At 43.5% G+C, this 19,632-nt stretch overlaps 1 protein-coding gene across 1 annotated transcript in view; it reads right to left on the bottom strand.

Annotated features, from left to right (window-relative positions):
• Positions 1 to 19,632, bottom strand: part of AGBL5 (ATP/GTP binding protein like 5) — a 557,199-nt gene that overhangs the window by 51,507 nt on the left and 486,060 nt on the right. The window contains 1 exon segment of the mRNA XM_030198622.1: positions 1,575 to 1,702. Within this exon segment, the coding sequence (XP_030054482.1) occupies positions 1,575 to 1,702 (128 nt within the window).

The following is a 19,632-nucleotide window of genomic DNA, read 5'->3' on the forward strand; positions in this document are numbered from 1 at the left end:
TATTTCTCTCCTGTTTTTGGCTTTATTATTGTATCATACCCCTCTCCAAAAGTATTTATCTAAATGGGAAGCTGACTTAGACCATAATGACTCCTCAGCATGTTGGGAGAAGAGATTCAAATATCTGTTTAAAGTCTCTATAGCTAGTAACCTTGTTGAAAATGGTTTTAAAATTTTTTATCGCTGGTATTATACTCCCGAGCAGTTACCGAAGATGTTTCCTAAGACCTCTGATCATTGTTGGAGAGAATAGAGAGGTCAGGGAACTTTTTATCACATCTGATGGACATGCCCAATAGTTCAGCCCTACTGGACCTCCATTTTGGATCTAGTACAACAAATGATACACAAACCTTACCCTCAACAGGCAGACTACTGCCTGCTACATTTCAAGCCTTTGGAAATTAAGATGGATCATCATAAGCTGGTGATATATCTGTTCATGGCTGGTAAAGTGACTATTGTCACAGTCTTGGAAACAATACTCCTTGCCATCTTTATCTCGCATCCTCCAAAAAATGGATTTTGTTTTTCAAATGTCTAAACTGACGATATTCAGACAAGGACGCTTAGTTACCTTTTATAAAATATGGTGTATATATGAAACTTGAAGAGCCACACCCGATCAGGGTTCCCAGTGATAAGAGGCACCATTCCTGGGAAGGGGGCTGGCAGGAAGGGAATGGTTGATATTAACTGCCTTTAATGATGTTGGAGCATTTTTGTTATTCTTTATGAATATTTTCAAAATAAAGTTTTTTTTTAAATTTGAGTTCCCTGTTAGCGTGAGGGGAATAGAGTGTAATTTTAGAGGGGATACCTTGTTTAAAAGGGCAAGTAGGTGTCTTAAGCACTTTTATAAAGACACACAGGAGTCTATGGGCCCTGTTTACTAAGATATGCTAGCATTTTTAGTGTGTGCTAACACTAGAGACACCCATAGGAATATATGGGTGTCTTGTCTCTAGCATTAGCGCGCACTAATTTTTAGCGCATGCTAAAAAAGCTAGCACGCCTACAGCACAGCTAAGTAAACAGGACCCTACATGTCTTTTAATACTAGGGTAAGCGACAGATATCACATCTACATTGCAGGCTTGGATATTTACACAGCAGGTGTAAATGTCCATATCTAGATTACTTAAGTATGCACATAAATTAGCATATTTTATAATCTACACACAAACTCACCCCTGTACATATCTACCAGCACAGTATATGACATCGTGTCAACACATATACTTTTATACCTATCAGAATTTTATAAACAGCCACATGTGCAAAAATGACTTTATAAAATTACCCCCATAAAGCCCAATGAGATTATTACATATTGAAACACATTTTAAAGCACGGAATGTCATGAAAAAGGAAATTTGACAGTGAAAATATCACCTACTGTAGCCATTACTTGTCCCTCACCACCTAGAGATATCACATTTGAACTCTCATCTCCCCACTACTTCCCATCTTTTCTTCATAACTGCTTTATTTTGCTGCTGATCATCATATCTTGAGGCATACACCCTACACTGCATCACATGGGTGATTCCAATCATTTTTTTTCTCTTTACCTGTAGGAGGACAAATTCAAAGTTGGGCTCTGGAACCTTGCTAGGTGAACCTCCTTTCCGTAGTCCACTTCTGTCAATTGCTGAGTCACTACTCTTTTCAAGTGAGGATGTGTAAGTATTGCTGCTTCCTATAAAATAGAAAAAAAAAAAGATCTTTTAACCAGCGACCTACAAACAATATCAAAGAAAGAATATACCCTAACATTGTTTGAATAAGGCTCCAATTTAGGTTCCTGCTCTTTAGGTTGGCAGTGTTGGTAAGACAGCATTCTTGGACTAGGCAGAAGAAGAAAAGATCATTTCTTACTTGCAATTGTTCTCTGATAACAGCAGCACAAGTGATACTAAAGAAAAAGTTTCGTGTTTTCCCCAACACAGCCAAAGGCAGAGGCGGGTCTTAGATCTCAGTTTATTTAACACAGCTACCTGGATATCCCACCAGTACCTTAAACCTAACATGGCCTAAAGATAATTTCTTATATTTCCTCCCTTTTCCCTTTTCACTCTTCTCTGAATACATCCAAAAAAATTGCTAAAATGTCTTATATGCAGCATCACTAAAATTTGCTACTTCCTTTAAACATAAAATGAAAATCTTTATCTACTCTTACTACCTCTTGCTTGGACTACAGCAACATTCTCCTCAAAAGTCTGCTACTGAACCCTCTTTTCTGATACAATCTATTTAAAATTCATATATTGGCTTATCTTTCTCCAAGATAATTACAACTATAGTATTCCTCTTCTCATGGCTTTGCATTGGCTCATCTACTTCTGCATTCAGGTTAAACTACTTCTTCTCATTTACAAGGGCATTCATTCTGCAGTTACATGTTTATTGATCCTCTGACCTCCTCATACACCCCTCTTCAGAACTCAAGTCACCAAGCAAGCTGCACCTATCGGTGTTCTTCTTTTCCACTGCTAATTCCTTGCTGCACCTTGTACCTGGAATGGCCTGCCCTATTTCTGGCTGTATTCAACTCCTGTTAAAGTCCCACCTCTTTGAATCCAAAATTCTTACCTTTTCCTGATCAATTAAACAAGTTTTATTTTTAATACTGGTTTCACTCAACTAGGTTGTAAGATCCATGGAACAATGATGTCTCTTAACAGCTTAAGCCCAATAGTGCTACAGAAATGTGAAAATGTAGTAATAGAAGAAAGAGAAGAAGGAGGTGGGTAAAATGATTTATTGTACTGTTTTCATGAGAGAACAACTACGAGTAAGCAATTACATTTTTACAATCTCTGTTTTGGGCACAAACATATATTTTGTTGATTCAGATGTGACTGATTTTTTTTTCTTCCTATTGTTAACTGTTGAGAATTTATGGTTCCATAAATGCTGATTTGATCCCATTGAAGACAGTAAGTGAAAGATTTGGGGGCCCTTTTACTAAACCGCGTAAGCATCTATGCGCACCCAACGTGCACCAAAATGGAGTTACCGCATGGCTACCACGTGGCTCTTGAGGCAATTTCATTTTTGGCATACGTCCAATACTCATGTTCCAAAAAATCATTTTTATTTTTGGATGCGTGTATCAGACGTATGCAGGTCATTACTGCCAGGTTACCACATAAGTCTTTACTGCTAGGTCAATGGCTGGTGGTAAGGTCTCAGACCCAAAATGGATGCGCGGCATTTTGATTTCGCCACACGTCCATTTTCGGCAAAAATTTTTAAAAGCCCTTTTTTATAGGCGTCCTGAAAAATGGATCAGCGTGCGGCCAAAACCCGCGCCTATACTACCACAAGCCATTTTTCAGCGCATCTTAGTAAAAGGACCCCTTTATGTGGGTAAATTTGTGTTCACCTTCAAGAACATAAGGTTTGTTTATTGCCCCTTATGCATGCTGAATGACAGTATACATATCTTAACATGTGTGAAAAGTGGGCATTGCTGTAGGCAGGATTGGGCACGCTTGCATTTTCTGCACTACAAAAGCATGAAGGTACAAAATATCCATTTTACTGCAGGGTTCTGCTCTCTTAAGGACTGGTGAGACCTTTACAGGGGCATTTTCGAAAGAGAAGGGTGCCCATCTTCTGACACAAATTGGGAGATGAGCGTCCTTCTCTCAGGGTCGCCCAAATCGGCATAATCGAAAGCCGATTTGGGGCACACTCAACTGCAGTCCGTCGCAGGGATGACCAAAGTTCACGGGGGCATGTCGGAGGTGTAGCGAAGGCGGGACTGGGGCGTGCTTAACACAGGGGTGTCCTCAGCCGATAATGGAAACAAGAAGGGCGTCCCTGACGAGCATTTGGTCGACTTTACTTGGTCCATTTTTTTCACAACCAAGCCTCAAAAAGGTGCCCAAACTGACTAGATGACCACCAGAGGGAATCGGGGATGACCTCCCCTTACACCTCCAGTGGTCACCAACCCCCTCCCACCGTAAAAAAAAATTTTTAATTTTTTTTTTTGCCAGCCTCAAATGTCATACCCAGCTCCATGACAGCAGTATGCAGGTCCCTGGAGCAGTTTTAGTGGGTGCAGTGCACTTCAGGCAGGCGGACCCAGGCCCATCCCCCCTACCTGTTACACTTGTGCTGGTAAATGTGACCCTTCAAAACCCACCAGAAACCCACTGTATTCACATGTAGGTGCCCCCCTTCACCCCTTAGAGCTATGGTAGTGGTGCCCCCCTTCACCCCTTAGGGCTATGGTAGTGGTGTACAGTTGTGGGGAGTGGGTTGGGGGGTTGGGGGGCTCAGCACACAAGGTAAGGGTGCTATGCAGCTGGGAGCAATTTATGAAGTCCACTGCAGTGCCCCCTAGGGTGCCCGGTTGGTGTCCTGGCATGTGAGGGGGACCAGTGCACTACGAATGCTGGCTCCTCCCACGACCAAAGGGCTTGGATTTGGTCGTTTTTGAGATGGGCGTCCTCGGTTTCCATTATGGCCGAATACCGGGGACGGCCATCTCTAAGGTGACCATCTCAACATTTAGGTCAACCATCTCTAAGGTCGACCTAAATGTTGAGATTTGGGCGTCCCCGACCGTATTATCGAAACGAAAGATGGACGCCCATCTTGTTTCGATAATACAAGTTTCCCCGCCCTTCACCGGGACAGAGATGGCGCCCTTAGAGATGGTCACCCCATTCGATTATGCCCCTCCATGTGAGTCTATTATGAATTCAGGAAAAAGGGGAGGGCTCTCCTGACTAGTGACTGACATGGTGGAAGGAGACCCCTCTTCAATGGAAACTAAAGCTCCCAGCCCTATTTGAAATTCTGTATCTTTGACTCCCGTTTCCCTAGCCATTGCATCACATAGCAAAGAGAAGAGAATCTCTAGCCTGCCCAGCTGGTGCACCTGGAGAAGGAAGGAGTAGAAAGCAGTACCCAAGCTTTTAGGTGCTGCACCAGAATTACGTATTAGTTGAAACTGGAACCAGACCATCACCACATCTTTCAGAGCAGAAGGGGGAAATAAACAACCTAAAATCTAAACCTGAGAAGCAAGAGGGGACCACGAGGAAGTTGCCGAGAGTCTCAGAGTTTAAGGGGTCTTTTTACAAAGGTGTGCTGAAAAATGGCTTGCAGTGTAGGTGCGGGTTTTGGGCACACGCTGATCCATTTTTTAGCGGGCCTCTAAAAAAGGCTTTTTTTTCTTTTTTTGCAGAAAATGGAAGTGCGGCAAAATGAAAATTGTTGCACATCCATTTTGGGTCTGAGACCTTACTGCCAACCATTGACCGAGCAGTAAAGTCTCACATGGTAACCAGGCGGTAATGACCTATGCGTGCCAAATGCCTGAAAATAAAAATATTTTTCAGACGCACGTATCGGATGTGTGCAAAAAATGAAATTACCGCAAGAGCCACATGGTAGTCGGGCGGTAACTCCATTTTGGCGTGCGTTGGGCACACGTAGACACTTAGCGGCTTAGTACAAGGGCCCCTAAAAAAATTAGAGTCGCTCCCATTTGGGCTAGAATTAAGAGACTGTAAATGTTGGAACTTATTTTTGCTTTGATTCTACCTGTAAAAAGCTGTCCCTGTTACTTACAACTCCAAGTTTTAGTAAACCCTTTTGATTCACAGCAAACATTGTCTGGGCTGAGTTATTGTATCCAGACGAGTGCAGAGTGGATTTTGAGCCAATGGCTTCCCAGTGAATGCTGGTTCCAGCCCTAACCTATAACAAAACCTTGATTACTGTATACTACTACTTATCATTTCTAAAGCGCTACTAGACGTACGCAGCGCTGTACACGTGAACACGAACAGACAGTCCCTGCTCGACAGAGCTTACAATCTAATTAGGACAGACAAACAGGACAAACAAGAGATAAGGGAATATTAAAGTGAGGATGATAAAATAAGGGTTCTGAACAAGTGAATAAGGGTAGGAGTTAAAAGCAGCATCAAAAAGGTGGGCTTTAGCTTAGATTTGAAAACGGCCAGAGATGGAGCTTGACGTACCGGCTCAGGAAGTCTATTCCAGGCATATGGTGCAGCAAGATAAAAGGAATGGAGTCTGGAGTTAGCAGTGGAGGAGAAGGGTGCAGATAAGAGAGATTTACCCAGTGAACAGAGTTCCCGGGGAGGAATGTAGGGAGAGATAAGAGTGGAGAGGTACTGAGGAGCTGCAGAGTGAATGCACTTATAGGTCAATAAGAGGAGTTTGAACTGTATGCGGAAACGGATAGGAAGCCAGTGAAGTGACTTGAGGAGAGGGCTAATATGAGCATAACGACACTGGTGGAATATTAGTCGTGCAGCAGAATTTTGAACACACTGAAGAGGAGAGAGATGGCTAAGTGGGAGACCTGTGAGAAGCAATAGTCTAAGCAAGAGGTGATAAGAGTGTGGATAAGGGTTCTGGTAGTGTGCTCAGAAAGGAAAGGGCGAATTTTGGTGATATTATAGAGAAAGAAACAACAGGTTTTAGCAGTCTGCTGAATATGTTCAGAGAAGGAGAGGGAGGAGTCGAAGATGACCCCAAGGTTATGAGCTAATGAGACATGAAGGATAAGAGTGTTATCCACAGAAAGAAAATGGGGGAGGAGGAGAGGTTGGTTTAGGGGGAAAGATAAGAAGCTCAGTCTTCATCATATTTAGTTTAAGATGGCGCTGAGACATCCAGGCAGCAAAGCCAGACAGGCAGGCTGATACTTTGGCCTGGATTTCAGCTGAGATTTCTGGTGTGGAGAGGTAGATCTGGGAGTCCTCGGCGTAAAGATGATACTGAAAACCATGGGATGAGATCAGAGTACCAAGGGAAGAAGTATAGATGGAGAAAAGAAGATGTCCCAGGACAGATCCCTGAGGTATACCAACTGACAGTGGGATAGAAGTAGAAGAGGATCCACTAGAGTATACACTAAAGGTACGCTGGGAGAGATAAGAAGAAAACCAGGAAAGAACAGAGTCCTGAAATACAAGTGAGGACAGCGTATCAAGGAGTAGGCTGTGATCAACAGTGTCAAAAGCAGCAGATAGATCGAGAAGGATGAGGATAGAATAGAGACCTTTGGATCTGGCCAGGAACAGATCATTGGAGACTTTAGCAAACGCTGTTTCAGTTGAATGAAGGGGGCGAAAGCCAGATTGAAGTGGATCAAGAATAGTTTGAGATGAAAGAAAGTCAAGGCAATGGCGGTGAACAGCACGTTCAAGTAACTTGGATAGGAAAAGGAGGAGGGAGATGGGGAGATAGTTGGAAGGACAGGTAGGGTCCCACTCAGGGACTACACTTTTTTCTGATAAGGATTAAAATTAGCTATGCTAAGACTTTTATTGCAAAATTTGATTTTAACACATTGATGGGCCCTTTTACACATTGATGGTATGGCTACCATGTGTGTTGCGCACGCCAAATCGACACTACCGCCCAGGTAGTGTGCCCAACCGGTGGTAATATTGAAGTTGGCGCATGCTTTTCCCGCAGTAGAAAATATTTTTCTATTTTTTATTGCGGGGGGCGTTCCTGGTGGTAATCAGCCGTGCAGCCACATTGGTGTACACTGCATGAGTACTGCACATGTAGTGTGTAAGCCCTTACTGCTAGGTCAATGGATGGCAGTAAGGGCTCAGGCAGTATATAGCCACACGCTATCTTTAATTCTAGTGCACAGCCAATTACTGCTCCCATTGAAAAAAGCCTTTTTTCCCAGGTGCGGTAATAAATGGCCCAGCGTGCGCCAAAAACATGCGCCCACACTACTGCAGACCACTTTTTTACCATGGCTTTTTTTTGTTACATTTGTACCCCACGCTTTCCCACTCATGGCAGGCTCAATGCGGCTTACATATTGTATACAGGTACTTATCTGTACCTGGGGCAATGGAGGGTTAAGTGACTTGCCCAGAGTCACAAGGAGCTGCCTGTGCCTGAAGTGGGAATTGAACTCAGTTCCTCAGTTCCCCAGGACCAAAGTCCACCACCCTAACCACTAGGCCACTCCTCCAAAAGGACCCTTTAGATTACTATAACTCGATTTACATTTTGAAGAAAATTAAACTTTTACAAAATACAGCTGCTAGGTTAACATTTACATTAAATAAATCTGACCAATTTTCACCAATATTTAGGAAATTACACTGGTTGCCTGTTTCAGCAGGGGTTATTTTTAAGCTTTTTTGTTTCAGAATTATTAATGGCACTCAACCTGTTCAGTTGATGGACTTAATAGCAATCTCTTCATGTAAAAATAGTTTTCTGTTGAAAGATCGCTTGCTTTTGAGTTTTCCTTCTTGTAGGAAAATGAGGGCCCTGTTTACTAAACATTAGCGCACGCTAACTGTGTAGATGCCTATAATATTCCTATGTATCTCCTTACTTGGTCTACCAATCAGCAAAGGTAACTACGTGTATAAATATTCTTCAACCCAGCTGTTCACTCATTAAGACTGTTTATATCATCACTCAGATTCAAATTTCTTTTGTATTCCAACCATCATGAACTTTATTCTTATCAAATATTTTTCAAATTGTATCAAAATACTTTAAAACACTTTTACTCCTTCTCACAATTACAGAAAGTGCAGTACACGGACGCCTCCACCTACATGTGGTATGTTTCACAATTCGCTGCCTCAGAGTGTGGTCCGCAATTCAATGATTCTACCAAAGAATAAAACATCTAGTCAATTTCCTTTGTATACTATTGTTGGTCAGAAAAACAATATAAAACATTTCTCTTACCTAGAATGCCAAATGGAACAGCTCCTTACTACTGGCACGATTATTGCTTATTCACTAATCCATCTAAGTTATACAGGAAGCCTAATTTCTTCCTCTTCCCTACTTCTAGCGGTATAAGGAGATTAAAATTGTTTGAGAAACTATTGGCCTTTCAGGCAGCAAAATTTGGAAAGGAGATACCTCCTTTCTTAGCATCTCTGCAGAATTATAAAATGTTTAGATGGAATATTAAAATGTTTCTCTATCAACAATGTGTACTAGGCAGTAAAAACTGATATCTGAACAGGGTAGAGTAGAGATGGCTGTATTAGTATTATGACTATATCATTACTTTTTGTTATTTGTAATTCCTGGTAATTTCCAGCTTCTTGGGATTGTGTTCCACTTAGTACTGAGAGGTACAGCAAATTATAAATTGTTATTTATGTTATATGTTAATCAACTACTCAGCCCTACCCGGCTCCCCTACTCCTCTCTAAGCCTTTCCCTTGCTCCCTCCCTTTGCCTCCTCAACCCCCTCCCAGAAGCGTAAACCCTATAAGCCTCAAGCCTAAAGATAATTCAGGATGATAGTGCATGCTTTGAGTGGTAACACATTAAGGGACCCTTTATCAAATGGCAGTAAAAGGTGGCCTGCGGTGGCATCCGTGCGTGGGATCGCCACATGCCAAGACCACCTTTTACTACTGCGGGCATGTCAGGAAACACCTAGCCACCTGCCTGGGGTTACCCCGTGACCACTTAGAGGGTCTATCCCCAGCACAGCTCAGGTCTGCCTGCACCTGCTGCTTGTGCTCTACACTAGCAAATAATCTCTATAATCAGAGAAGAAACTAAGGAGTCCAACACTGATGTTGTTATCCACCTGAGAACAAATGACTTGTCCAGTAATACCCCACTTGCCACGCAGAGAGCTTTTCAGGAGCTGGGAGAGGGGTTAAAATTTTTGATACAAACAATAGCTTTCTCTGAAGTACTACCCTTTGGAAAGGGAGAGAAAAGATTGCAAAGTACTGAGAATTTCAATAGCTGGCTCAAAGCCTGGTGTCACCAAGAAGGATTTAGGTATATGGGAGGATGGGGCAATACATGGAAAAACAAAAGACTATACTGTACCAATGGGCTGCATCTCACTGCAGCAGGAAAATAAATCTTTGGGGAGAAATTCAGACAATATATTTCTAGGCATTTAAACTAGAAGGTGGGGGTGGCATATGGAGGCAGTTCACATCAAGTGGTCACCCCCAGCTAAAGCTAAAGACAAAATGCGTCAGTAGAAAAGAAAGCAATGAAAACAACAATCTTAGCAAATCACTTCTTACCAATGCAGCAGGAAGTGAGACTAAACAACAAACTAAACAGAAGAAAAAAATTCCACAGAAATGTAGATGGAAAGCGATGACCACAAATGCTCGCAGTCTAAGCAATAAAGTTCTTGACCTTCAAGCCCTGATGTTGGAGGAAGACTTAGACGTTGTTGCAATCACGGAGACATGGCTCAATGGTTCCCATGAATGGGATGCAAACATACCAGGCTATAATCTATTAAGGAAGGATAGAGATGGTCGTAAAGGTGGAGGAGTAGCTCCGTATGTGAGAAATGATATCGCAGCGACTGAAGTGACAGGGACCTGGGGAAAGGAAGAGGCAATATGGATCACCTTAAAAAGAGATGATAGAACCTCTGTCCACGTGGGTGTTGTCTACAGACCTCCGACACAATTGGAGGAACTAGATAAAGATCTGATTGCAGATATTCAAAAGTTGGAAAAGAAGAGAGAAGAGCTGTTGCTGGGAGATTTCAATCTGCCGGATGTAGATTGGAAGGTTCCATCTGCGGAATCAGAAAGAAGTAGAGATATCATGGATGCTTTTCAATGTATTCTGCTCAGACAAATGGTGACAGAACCCACGAAGGAGGGAGCGACGCTGGATCTGGTGCTCACAAATGGGGATAGTGTGTCAAATGTCTGAGTGGGTGCCCACCTGGGTAGCAGTGACCATCAAATGGTTTGGTTTGATATGACAGCTGAAGTGGAGGGCGACCACTCAAAACTCAAAGTCCTGGATTTCAAATGTGCTGACTTTAGTAAAATGGGGGAATACCTGAGGAAGGAGCTGATGGGCTGGGAGGACGAACGAGAAGTGGAAGGACAGTGGTCCAGGCTGAAAGAAGCTATAAATAGGCCCACAAACCTTTATGTATGGACAGTAAATAAACACAAGAGAAAAAGGAAACCAATATGGTTCTCCAAGCAAGTGGCTGAGAAAATAAAGGCTAAAGAGTTGGCGTTTTCTGAAATACAGAAAAACTCAAGAAGAGGAACACGGAGAGGAATACTGGATGAAACTGAAAGACGCCACGACAGAGGTACATCTGGCGAAAGCGCAAGCGGAAGAACAAATGGCTAGAAATGTAAGGAGGGGTGGCAAAAATTTATTCAGGTATATTAGTGAAAGGAGGAAGACTAAAAAGGGAATTGTGAGACTGAAAGATGCTGCGAACTGCTATGTAGATAATGATGAAGAAAAAGCAAATTTGCTAAATAGATACTATCCTGGAGAAGGACCACAATTGACTGGCAAAAGTACATATGAGAATGGAGTGGATATAGCACCGTTCACGGAAGAGAGTGTGTATGAACAACTTGAAAATGTAAAGGTGGACAAAGCCATGGGACCGGAAGGGATCCACCTCAGGATATTGAGGGAGCTCAGAGAGGTTCTGGCGGGTCCTCTTAAAGATTTGTTTAATAAATCCTTGGAGACGGGAGAGGTTCCATGGGATTGGAGAACGGGAGATGTGGTCCCTCTTCACAAAAGTGGTGATAGGGAAGAAGCTGGAAACTACAGGCCAGTAAGCCTCACTTCGGTTGTTGGAAAAGTAATGAAAGCAATGCTGAAGGAAAGGATAGTGAATTTCCTGGAAGCCAATAATTGCAAGATCCGAGATAACATGGTTTTACCAAAGGGAAATCGTGCTAAACGAATCTCATTGAATTCTTTGACTGGGTGACCGGAGAACTGAATCATGGACGTGCTGTAGATGTAATCTACTTAGATTTCAGCAAACCTTTTGACACGGTTCCCCACAGGAGGCTCTTAAATAAACTTGACAGGCTGAAGATAGGACCTGAAGTGGTGAACTGGATTAGGAACTGGTTTTACGGACAGACGCCAGAGGGTGGTGGTTAATGGAATTCACTCAGATGAAGGAAAGGTGAGTAGTGGAGTGCCTCAGGGATCGGTGCTGGGGCCGATTCTGTTCAATATATTTGTGAGTGACATTGCTGAAGGGTTAGAAGGTAAAGTTTGCCTTTTTGCAAATGATACTAAGATTTGTAACAGAGTGGACACCCGGGAGGGAGTGGAAAACATGAAAAAGGATCTGCAGAAGCTAGAAGAATGGTCTAAGGTTTGGCATTTAAAATTCAATGCGAAGAAATGCAAAGTGTTGCACTTCGGGAGTAGAAATCCACAGGAGACGTATGTGTTAGGCGGTAAGAGTCTGATATGTACGGACAGGGAGAGGGATCTTGGGGTGATAGTATCTGAGGATCTGAAGGCAACAAAACAGTGTGACAAGGTGGTGGCCATAGCTTGAAGGTTGCTAGGCTGTATAGAGAGAGGTGTGACCAACAGAAGAAAGGAGGTGTTGATGCACCTGTATAAGTCGTTGGTGAGGCCCCACCTGGAGTATTGTGTTCAGTTTTGGAGGCCGTATCTTGCTAAGGATGTAAAAAGAATTGAAGCAGTGCAAAGAAGAGCTACAAGAATGGTATGGGATTTGCGTTACAAGACGTATGAGGACAGACTTGCTGACCTGAACACGTATACCCTGGAGGAAATGAGAAACAGGGGTGATATGATACAGACGTTCAAATATTTGAAAGGTATTAATCCACAAACGAACCTTTTCCATAGATGGGAATGTGGTAGAACTAGAGGACATGAAATGAGATTGAAGGGGGACAGACTCAAGAAAAATGTCAGGAAGTATTTTTTCACGGAGAGAGTGGTGGATACTTGGAATGCCCTCCCGTGGGAGGTGGTGGAGATGAAAACGGTAATGGAATTCAAAAATGCATGGGATAGCATAAAGGAATCTTGTTCAAAAGGAATGGATCCTCAGAAGCATAGCGGAGATTGGGTGGCAGAGCCGGTGGTGGGAGGTGGGGCTAGTGCTGAGCAGACTTCTACGGTCTGTGCCCTGAAAATGGCAGATGCAAATCAAGGTCAGGTATACACATAAAGTAGCACATATAAACTTATCTTGTTGGGCAGACTGGATGGGCCATACAGGTCTTTCTCTGCCATCATCTACTATGTTACTATCCTGCTTATTTTCGAAAGAGAAGGCCAGCCATCTTCCGACACATATCGGGAGATGGCCGGCCATCTCTCAAGTCCGGCGAAATCGGCATAATCGAAAGCCTATTTTGTCCGGCCTCAACTGCAGTCCGTCGCGGAGCCGACCAAACTTCAAGGGGGCGTGTCGGCAGGCTACAGAAGGCGGGACGGGGGCATGCTTAAGAGATGGCCGGCTTCGCCCAATAATGGAAAAAAGAAAGCCGGCCCTGACGAGCATTTGGCCAACTTTACTTGGTCCCTTTTTGTTCACGACCAAGCCTTTAAAAGGTGCCCCAACTAACCAGATGATCACTGGAGGGAATGGGGGATCACCTCCTCTTACTCCTCCAGTGGTCACCAACCCCCTCCCACCCAAAAAAATAAAAAACATTTTTTACCAGCCTCTATGCCAGCCTCAAATGTGATACCCAACTCCATGACAGTAGTATGCAGGTCCCTGGAGCAGTTTTTAGTGGGTGCAGTGCACTTCAGGCAGGTGGACCCAGGCCCATCCCCCACCTGTTACACTTGTGGTGGTAAATGGGAGCCCTCCAACCCCCCCCCAAAAAAAACACACTGTACCCACATGTAGGTGCCCCCCTTCATCCCTAAGGGCTACGGTAGTGGTGTACAGTTGTGGGGAGTGGGTTTTGGGGGGGATTTGGGGGGCTCAGCACACAAGGTAAGGGAACTATGTTCCTGGGAGCAATTTATGAAGTCTACTGTAGTGCCCCCTAGGGTGCCCGGTTGGTGTCCTGGCATGTGAGGGGGACCAGTGCACTACAAACGCTGGCCCCTCCCATGACCAAATGCCTTGGATTTAGCCGGGTTTGAGATGGCCAGCATCGGTTTCCATTATCGGCGAAAACCGAAGCCGGCCATCTCTTACATTTGGCCGGCCCCAACCGTATTATCAAAATGAAAGATGGCCAGCCATCTTTTTCGATAATACGGTTCGGGACAGCTGTTTGCGGCGCCGGCCATATAGATGGCCACCCACGTAGATGGCTGGCGCCATTCCATTATGCCCCTCTATGTTACTAGCACTCTCCTGCTACTGAATGGGTCACAACCACCTCTGGGCTTGCCAAGCCCTCAATTGTACATCCATAGCTTGGAGCTCCATGGGAACATTGTATTTATATAACTCCACTCTCTCACCTCCTTGGACACCTGTCTGTGGAGTACCGCAAGGATCTCCTTTATCACCGATGCTCTTTAACATTATGATGATTCCTCTTGCTACTGCATTATCCAAGCATGGCCTTACTCCTTTTATCTACGCGGATGATGTAACCATCTCCATCTCTTTCAAGTCTACCCTGTCTGAAATTACTGACACTATCCAAGCCTGCTTTTCCATTATGGAATCCTGGGCTAATGCGTTTAAATTTAAACTCAACAAGGATAAAACTCATTGCATTGTTTTTTCTTCCAAATATAACAAGTCTCTTCCTACAGCTCTGGTTACTCCTGACACTACTCTCCCAATCTCAAACAGTTTGAAAATTCTTGGGGTCACGCTGGACAGCCAACTGTCGCTTGATTGTCATGTTAAGCAAATTATGAAGAAAATGTTCTTCTCTTTGTGGAAGCTTAAACGCATCAAACAGCTCCTGCCTAAGGATATTTTTCGAACCCTGATTCATTCTTTGGTCTTAAGTGAAATTGACTACTGCAGTGGCATTTTTGCTGGTTGTGCACACTCTATTCTGAGGAAGCTCCAGACGGTTCAAAATACTGCAGCCAGACTGTTTTTTTGGTAAGTCTCGCTTTGACAGTATGCAGCCTCTTCGTGTGAAACTTCACTGGCTTCCCATTAAGGACCGTATTGATTTCAAGATCTTAAGATCATTTATGGTGAAGCACCTTTGTACATGCGTGATTTGATCGATCTGCCATCAAGAAATTCCTTGGTGTCATCTCAAACTTTTCTTCATCTGCACTATCCTTCATGCAGGCATCTAAAATATAAGACAATCGACGCCTCTTCCTTCTTGTTCATCAGCCGGTGAACCTGGAATGCTTTGCCGAGACCCCTGAAAGAGTCGTCGGATCATCAAACTTTTAAAAAAACTGCTAAAAACTTATTTCTTTAACAAAGCCTACCCCGAAGTCTACAATGCTGTTTAACCCCCTTATTCTTTTCCCGATTTGTTAGCCTTTCCCCGATTTGTTAGCTCTTTCCCCTCTGTCAGCTTCTCTTATCTTTGCTACTCTGTACTTAATTTGCAAGCTCTTTTACTAGATCTTTTTTTTTTTTTTTGCTGTTGTATTTTGTATTTTATTGTAACTTTGTTAGCCACATTGAGCCCGCATAAGCTGGGAAAATGTGGGATACAAGTAGACCAATAAATATATATAAAACAGAGAAAATATTCAGGATTACAATTAGGTAATATTATAGTAATTCTCCCATTGTTCTTTTAATTTATACCCTCTTGTTATTAGGTCCACTAGGATACCATTAAGCACTCTAAAGTCTCTGTTCCAACCATATGGAACAGCCTTCCCCCTTACTGCAGATTAGAACCTTCAATTAACTAAGTTAAAATATTGCTTAAAGCTTTTTATTTCTCAGCAACCTTCCTGAATGTATTGAATAAATGATTCTTGGTCTCTCATCTTTCCCTACCATATTTGACAAGACCGGCAACCGAATAATGGATAAGAGACTTTTTACCTCCCTTTAGTGACATTCCTCCCTTGTGCTTTCCTCTAGTAAAATATGATATCCTTACCTTCTCCTTTCTTCCCTCATGCATCATCCCTTCTGTGTCCTGTATATTCACTCCCCTTCCTTCATTAGAGAAAAAGTGTAAACTCCTTAGATTTTTGCAGTATAGGCAGTATATCAAATAAAAATTGAACTTAAACTTGGGTATCAGGAGGCTGGGGAGAACTGTCAGCAATTGAAGCCCATAAAGGTGTAGTCAGGTGTCATTCCTTCCCTTCTTTCCCCCAGTTCAACTCACCATGTGTTCCACTGGCAAAGACCTGAACCAGAGTGAAGGGAGGGGGATCCCACCCCTTGCTACTATTTCTCAGCATGCCTCATAAATTACCCAAGGGTTGTCAATGCTTTCCTTGCCGATGTGCACCATGGAGATAAGCTGTTTCTCAATCCCACCTCTGAAAATGAGAGACTGTGGACAAGAAACCTGCACTGCTATTGCACCCAGCACTAGTATGCTTTCAATTCCTCAACCATGAGTTCCACTCGAGGTGTGGAAGAGGACAAGGAGCCATCATTGCCCCTGGTAGTCTGCACCTAACTGGTCAAGACTTAGAAAAAGGCAGAGGTATAAGAATAGTACATCACCATGAGAAGGAGAACCAAGGAGGCCTGCAGTAGTACCAACCATTCATTTGGCCAGTGGTTCCCAAACTTGGTCCTCGAGGCACTCCAGCCAATCAGGTTTTCAGTATATCCATAATGAATATCCAGGAGATAGATTTGTATGCAGTGGAGGGCTGGAGGCAGTGCATGCAAATCTCTCATGAATATTCAGTGTGGGTATCCTGAAAACCTGACTGGCTGGGGTGCGTCCAGGACCAGGTTTGGGAACCACTGCATTTGGCTATCCCAGTCATCGACAATGAGGAGCTAAGTAGACCCTACCGGTGCCTTCTTGGGCCAAATGGGTGGAAGTCATGCCCAAACCTAAGAAAGTTGATGCTACCAAAATGCCCAGTACTTAGCCTGAACTGGACCTGCTGGAGGTTAAGATCATATCGGACTACATCTGTCTTGCTGGAGCTGAAGAGGATACATCCTCAATCAGGGTGTTTTAACAAGCAATGTGCCCCCCTTAAACAGAGATGCCTGCTGTTGAGGCCCCGACTACCAGTTCCTGATCCAGCCATACAGTGGAGAAGGGCTCATAAATTCCTAACCTACAGAGATTTCTCTGAATTTGCCACTGGCTGGATCGATATGGCCTACACAGCCCAGATACAGGTTGGACCCTGGTGTGAACCAGGCAATACAAATACTGCAGTGTTAAAATATGAATGAATGAATATATATATATATATATTGTGAGAAGGGAGAGGCTGTCCTACCCTGGTTAGGCCCCTAGAGGGCGCTGTTCCCCTAAAATGGCCAGGGAGAAGGGCTGGGTGAGTCGCTGAAGGGAGGTATAGCTGGAGGTCGCTAGGACCGGGGAGAGTCCTGGAGGTGGAAACAGGTGCAGCAGGTTATGGGCTGGGTCCTGTTTGGCCATTAAACACTTAATACCCCACCTGAGTGGTGAGGGGGGGAGGAGAGCTAGCAGCAGAAGAAGAGAGCTGGTAGCTGAAGCAGGAGGTCCCCATGTGAAGTACTGGCTGAGCCCTTTGGACTGGTGGTGAACTGTGTGCAAAGCAAGGAAGCTGGCTGGGGTAAGAAGGCCCTAGAGTGCCAGGTATAAGAACTGTGTGTTACAAGGACGGACTGGGGTGTTCATGTTACAAGGAAGGACTGAGTGTCCAGGTGCTTAAGCTGGAAGATTGAACTGACTAGGAAGAAATGTTTAAGCTGGAAGGACTGTTTAAGCTTGTAAAAGTGTTTTAAGCTGGAAGAAGTGTGCCCCAGGAAGGGGGAATAAAAGATTTGTAAGAGAGTATCCTGTTGGTGAGACCTGACTGTGTTTGCCTTTGAGAAGCAGGTCACCCTGAGCAGAAAGGGGTAGTAGAATAATTTGCATAAAATCTGCATACTGAGAACCAGCTCACCCTGAGTGAAAGAGGGACGTGGGATCCTGCGGTGGGAGCTTCATCTTCACAATAGCCTCATCTTGACAATATATATGAACTTTTATGGCTTTTCTCACAAAAGCACAATATAAATACAGAAGTTAAGTTTTTAAGTCCATGTATCTTGATATATATATATAATTTATTTGTGTTTCAATACTTTTTATTAAAGATGACCACAGATCTTATATATATACAGTTCCATATGTAACACTTCCATTAACATTCCAACTTTCTGTACAGGAATAAGCTATTTCTATCATCAAAGGTTTCCCCAGTTATTCCCATCAACCTTAATTCCAAACATTTCAGATTATAACTCCAAACCCTTAACCATGTTGTATAACTCCCCCTTCCCCCCACCCCTTTCCTTAGTCTCTGAGGATCACAGAATCTTTTCACAAGTTCAAAATTTGGCTTGAGTGTATCCCAAAAGAGGGCCCATCTTTCTTGCAGTTGCTGTGTCTGTCGCAATGGGCGATTACGTGTAGCTATGCGCTCCATTCGTAACATCCATATCATTTGAGCTCGCCATTTCTGTATAGAAGGGGCATGGCTAGTTAGCCACTCTTGTAGTATTGTTTTTTTCGCCATTATTATTGAGCATTGTACAAAGTGTTTGAACCCCTTCGGGATTGGGTAGCTCAGTCTTGGACTACCAAAAAGTAATAAAGCGTCATGTCTCCAAAGGGTCGACCACATCAGAGGCGTAGCCAGGTTTTGACATCAGGGGGAGCAGACTTTTATAAAATAGGCGCCGGTTGGTGTCAGCTAAACAACAGTGCCTGTGCTGTTCTCAGGTACAGTGGCTGTGGTGGGCAATGATTAATACAGGCTGTCTCTTTTGCGTCCTGCCTACAAGGAAACAGGAAGTAACATCAGGAGACAGGACACAGAAGAGATCCCTGGACTGGTCAGAGCAGGCAACCTGTCTTCTTAACTACAAGTAAAAATATTAAAATTGTGACCATCACCTCAGGAACAGCACATACACTTCTTCCAGTGATGGACACTTTATTTAAACCAGATGGGCTTTTGTTTGTGTGGTGACCCTACAGGATGTGGAGACCACTAGTCCTGAGCATTTTTATTTTGTGTGACAAATGCCACTAAAGGCAGCCCCTACCCCACAGCCTACTTTCAAATAGGACCAGATGAATAGGACTCAAAACTGTGCAAAATGACACCCAAAACCTATACTGAAAACTTACAACACCATAATAGCCCTAACCCACCTATGAAAAGACGGTGCTACAAATATTACACTGGGCCCTAGAGAGGTTTCCCTAGGTGGTCCTGGATTACCCCCTTGCCATTCAGGTTTTCAGGCTATCCACAATGAATTTGCATGTAATGGAGGCAGTATATGCAAATCAATTTCAAGCATATTTATTGTGGATATCCTGAAAACCTGACTGGCAATGGGATACTCCAGGTCCAATTTGGGAAGCAGTGCCCTAGAACACCAAACTTACCACACCATAACAGCCCTAACCCACCTATGAAAAGACAGTGCTATATATATGACTCTAGAGCACCAATATACCTACTGTTGGGAATCTGGAACAAGCTGCACTGTTACACATTCCTACATAGACACTACATGAAAGCAGAATCCTTCATCTCAGTCGCATATGCAGAACATGGACAGACCCTCATCTAATACAGAATATGGAGCCACAACAAAAAAACGTACAAACAGAAGTTGAAGAGACCCCCTCCACTCTGCCCAAGAAAGCCAGACTCAGTGCAATACTGGTAAAAGAGAAACAGAATGCATTTTCTCCTGTACTTTGCAAAATAAAA

Source organism: Microcaecilia unicolor, chromosome 3 (assembly GCF_901765095.1).
Source record: "Microcaecilia unicolor chromosome 3, aMicUni1.1, whole genome shotgun sequence".
NCBI lineage: Eukaryota > Metazoa > Chordata > Amphibia > Gymnophiona > Siphonopidae > Microcaecilia > Microcaecilia unicolor.